The sequence below is a fragment of the Microtus ochrogaster genome, unplaced genomic scaffold (assembly GCF_000317375.1).
Source record: "Microtus ochrogaster isolate Prairie Vole_2 unplaced genomic scaffold, MicOch1.0 UNK12, whole genome shotgun sequence".
In the NCBI taxonomy this organism is placed as follows: Eukaryota; Metazoa; Chordata; class Mammalia; order Rodentia; family Cricetidae; genus Microtus; species Microtus ochrogaster.
The window spans coordinates 5654739-5659383 of record NW_004949110.1 but is presented as its reverse complement, the minus strand read 5'-3'; the positions used below and the strand labels follow the sequence as shown (position 1 = coordinate 5659383).

Sequence of the window (4645 nt, the reverse complement as noted above, 5' to 3'; positions counted from 1 at the left end):
TCTTTACTGTTTTTTATGTTTAATCTTTGCAGAGTTTTCTGAGCTATATTAGTTGTTTCAAAAGAACAACTTTCAGCTTTGTTAAAGTTGTCTGTTATTTATAGCCACTTTTGACTCAATTTCTGTTCTAAGCATATTGCTCCTCTTGTTGCATGTGTGTTGTGCATGTGCTTGCATGTGTGCACACGTGCGCATGTGTGTGTACCTTCATTTACTCTCCTCCTTATTTCTTTGAGGGTCTCTAACTGCACCTGGAGCTCACTGATTCAGCTCTACGGTTCCGCCTGACTCAGTTTCCCCAGCCTCCCTATTTAGGAGTATTTCATTTCCAGTGCTGGGCTTATAGTGTATTGGCAATGAACTATAATTGCATCAGGGTCTCATCCCTGGAATTCTTAGAGTGCCAGCTCTGAGCTGACACAGTGAGAACCTTATGTGTAAATAGCACCGTGAATCCTGTTAAACAGGAGTGGTACCACAGCTATACTTTCTGGGAGAACAAGTTTACTGGCTGTCATGTAATCCCTTAAAATATTTTTATTAAGCATTGATTTAAAAAATGCAAGAGAAAAAAATGTGACATCTCAGAGCAAATGCTTAAAGGTAACCAAATATCATTATAAATATTGCACTTTATAAAACCCTTCTTATATCTTCATACAACTCAATTCTAGAATATCTTTCTACAGAGACGTATATTACAGGCTGCCCATGTTTGCTGCTGTTCCCATCAGGCAGCCGGTGAGAGGGGTCTCAGAGAGCGGCTCCTCACAGCGCAGGCTCGGAATTTTCACCAGCCACACTGGAGTGGGGCACACCCCCACCATGTGAGGAGTAACTTAGCCCCATCTCTCAGAATGCTCAGTGTTAAACCGTACGGGCCTTTTCTATGTGGGGAGAAGAGATCTTTCAGAGGCGACGAACAAGTCCAGCTGAAGTGGCTGAGCTCAGGCTAACACTGCTTGTTCTTCAGGGCGTTCATGGGTTTCTGATTCTTATTCTTAAACATCTTGACAAAGCTGTTTGGCATGATTTTGCCACGCCCATCTTCACCCACTTGTCCCATGATAATGTAATTCAGACCTAAAGAAAGAGAATATAAAAATAAATGCTTTTTTTCCTTTATGTTTATGACTAAAGGCTTCCTTCCCCATCAGAAGTGGACAATGTGTTAACCTCAACTCCACTTTCCTACCCCAGCCGCTGCCTGGCTCAGAGAGGCTGTCTGCTCCGTCCTCACCTCTTCTGAGCAGCGGGCACTGCCTGCAGACCACAGTGAGCTTAACGCTCATGTTCTTGCCAGCCTGCTGAATGGCCAGGTTGCCCTCCCTGTAGATGCTGATGATTGAGACTGTGGCGTGCAAACTCCCACCGCGGGTGACGGTTGTGATGACGGTGCCGGCTAACACTGTAGAGGAAAGCAGATGGTGAAGGCAAATCCAAACAGAGCTGAAAATGATTTTCAACCTTTTACATTTCAGAAATGAGAATTTAATGTTGAAGAGTGCTCAAAATTGGTGGCTAAAAAGCAGGCTAGAAAAGGATTGTGGAGTCAGGCAGTGGTGGCGCACGCCTTTAATCCCAGCACTTGGGAGGCAAAGGCAGGGGGATCTCAGTGAGTTTGAGGCCAGCCTGGTCTACAAAGTGAGTTTCAGGACATCCAGGGCTGCTACACAGAGAAACTCTGTCTCAAAAAACCAAAAGAAGAAGAAGAAAGAAGAAGAAGCAAGACGAAGAAATGGAGACCCTCTTAAAATATTCTAACATGTGGATAATTGCCACTTAATGGATAGAGTTATAACCCTCACTTATGAGTACTTACCTGTTTATTTCCTTTAGAAAATCAAAGTCGAGAACTGAGCTATAACTTAAAGAGTGAGCTGTGTGTTTGTACTAGCATTCCCTAATAGAACCAAAAACTGCCAGTGGGGAGGGATTCCATTCACAGCTGAGAACTCACTGACCAGATAATGTCTGGTCACTGTGCCATCTAAGTGAGTCATAGACAATAGGCTAAATCTAGATCTAGACACAGGTAACAATGCCGCAGGGCAGTGTGAGCCCCAGCGCTATGTAATACGCCAGGCTCCTAGAGTCCCAAGTCCTAGCACACCTTCCTTTGCTCCTGGTAATGGAGGTCACTCGCAATGTCATCTGTAGCCAAGAAAGATGGGGAGAGGGTTCCCCAAGAAACAGAGACGCAACTCCTCACCCATCCCCCAAAGAAGACTAACCTGGGTGTGGTCGCAGATACACCTGGTAATATTTGCTTACATTTCTATGCAGCCGTTTGAACTCAGCACGAAAACTGCCGTATAAGGCAACAGTACCCCTTCCCTACAAGACAGTCCCTGGGCACCAGGCCGTTGCCACTTAGGGCACTGAAAGTGAGCAGAAACTTCGGGAGGGGGGACACGTTTGTTTCTGATAACCTATTTGAGTGCAGCGTCTGTCTTTTCCCGATAAGATTAAATTTGGCATCTTTGGTTCTCAAGTGCTTTTCACGAAGATGCAAGTTCCTAATTGGGAAAAATCCCTTAGAAACCCCAAGCACCTGAGTTTCCCTCCTCGTTTACAAGTGCATCAAACGGATGGCAGATTTTCACATTTTCCCTTAGCACACTGGAACCCCGCGGCTGAGATGATACTTGCACTTCTTTCTGAGAGAGGCCAGCTTTTGGATGTGAGTTTAATCATTTAGTGTCATTAAGCTGAATCCCAGATGTGAGAAAATCGTTCTCTGATGCATGAAAAAAAAAAGTATGCTGAAAAGACTGTACTGGCTTTTTCAAGAAGTCAACCAGAACACAGAGTGCCAGGGTCATGTATGAGTCAACTTATTAAACTGATACGGCGAAAGGGGGCTCTGTTTCTAAAGCCTACTCTTCTCACCGTGAAGCCAAACAGTTCAAAGAGCACAGGTGGACACACTCTGGTAGACAGGGCTATGCTTCTGCAGGTAAATGATTGGTGTTGCCGAACCACCACCAGACAAGCCGAGGGAGTGCCTTGGAGATTAAGCACACAGTCTCAAGTTTCTCATTAGCGAGAAAGGCTGGTTTCTGTTTCTTACCAAAGTTGCTTGAACAATAATTGCTCTCCAGAGTCCCCATCCGTCTACACTTTTGCTGACACAGGGCCACAGTGGGTTTTAAACCTAATTCAAAGAAGAAATTCAAAGAACGGAGTCGTGAGATTCAGGAAAACGAATTGCACTGTAATTGGTGTTTATATTAGAATCTGGTCACCTGAAATCAGCATTCATGTCCCTGAGCCACCAACCCACCACTGCAATGAAATAATTATGAACCGTGCAGAGAAATTCTTCATGCTACCAACTACTGTTCTTTCTCACAGGAACTCAATACTCTCCACTGAATTTTAAACCTGAGATCAAAGATAATCCAAATTTAGCTTTGCTCTCTCTTTCCTTTGTATCAGCGGTCCTCAACCTTCCTAACGCTGCTACCCCTTAATACATACAGTTCCTCATGTTGTGGTGACCCCAACATTGCTACTTCATTGCTATTTCATTGCTATTTCATAACTGTAACTTTTCTACTGTTATGAATCATAATGTAAATATTTTGGGAGGTAGAGTTTTGCCAAAGGGGTCATGACCCACAGGTTGAGAACCAATGTTTTATATGAACCTCACACTATGACAGAATTAACCTGTGTGCCCAGCTTAGGGAAAACAAACAAACAAACAAACAAACAAAAATAAACCAAGAAAGCAGCATGACCAATCTGAACTGATAGAACACAGGTTAATTCTTCACAAGAGGAATTCTACGGCGTTTTCATGCTGGCCAGAGGCACTTTCTTGGTGTAAATACACAAATAGTTCTTATTTAAAATATGCAGCGATCTAGATGCCATTGTTCAGGAGCTTAGGAAAGCAACTTCCATGTAAAGTGTTAGGCTTCATGCCAGGAATCACTGAGTATTAATTTTGAATGCAGTATTGGCTGTAAGGGTCTCAAGGGCTGAGACGTAACACAGTTACTGGATTCATTCATCAAGAGGCACAAGTTACAGGTAAAATTAGACCCAACCACAGTGGCTCTCAGTTGGCGGTGACTCTGTTCTGCAGGCGACATCTGATGAGCATAGGCAACATTCGCCGTAACTAGTGAGGCAAAAGTGCATCTAGTTCACAGCTTAAACTGTCGCCCTGACACAAACTGAGACCCATCTGGAAAAGGACAATCTTATCTGAGAAAACGCCTCCATAACACTGGCATGCAGACAAATCTCTAGGGCATTTTCTTGACTAACGATCACACACTGTGGGCGGTGCCATCCCTGGGGCTGGTGGTCCCCGGTTGTATGAGAAAGCAGGCTAAGCAAGTTTCAAGGAGCAAGCCAGTAAGCAGCTCTCCTCCATGGCTTCTGTACCAGTTCTTGCCTTGACTTCCTGGATGGTGAGCTACAGCTGTACGATGAAGTAAATAGACTTTGGTCATGGTGTTTTATCACAGCAACAGAAACCCTAGCTAAGACTGCATTGCAGCTCATATGGGGTTCTGTAATTGACTGTGGGGGGGGGGGTCATGAAGAGTTTGGCAATGTTCAATAGTTCCTGAATGTACAGTGGCCAAAAACTAATTCAATTCAATTATATTATATTATAATACATATT

At 44.0% G+C, this 4645-nt stretch overlaps 1 protein-coding gene across 1 annotated transcript in view; it reads right to left on the bottom strand.

The window, feature by feature from the left end:
* Positions 1-4645, bottom strand: part of Pcolce2 (procollagen C-endopeptidase enhancer 2) — a 49450-nt gene continuing 44805 nt past the window's right edge. Inside the window, exons 7-9 of the mRNA XM_005366664.2 lie at positions 3074-3157; positions 1241-1408; positions 1-1083 (exon numbers count right to left, since the gene is read on the bottom strand). Of these exons, the coding sequence (XP_005366721.1) occupies positions 953-1083; positions 1241-1408; positions 3074-3157 (383 nt within the window). The 3' untranslated portion in view covers positions 1-952. The remainder of the gene's footprint in view (positions 1084-1240; positions 1409-3073; positions 3158-4645) is intronic.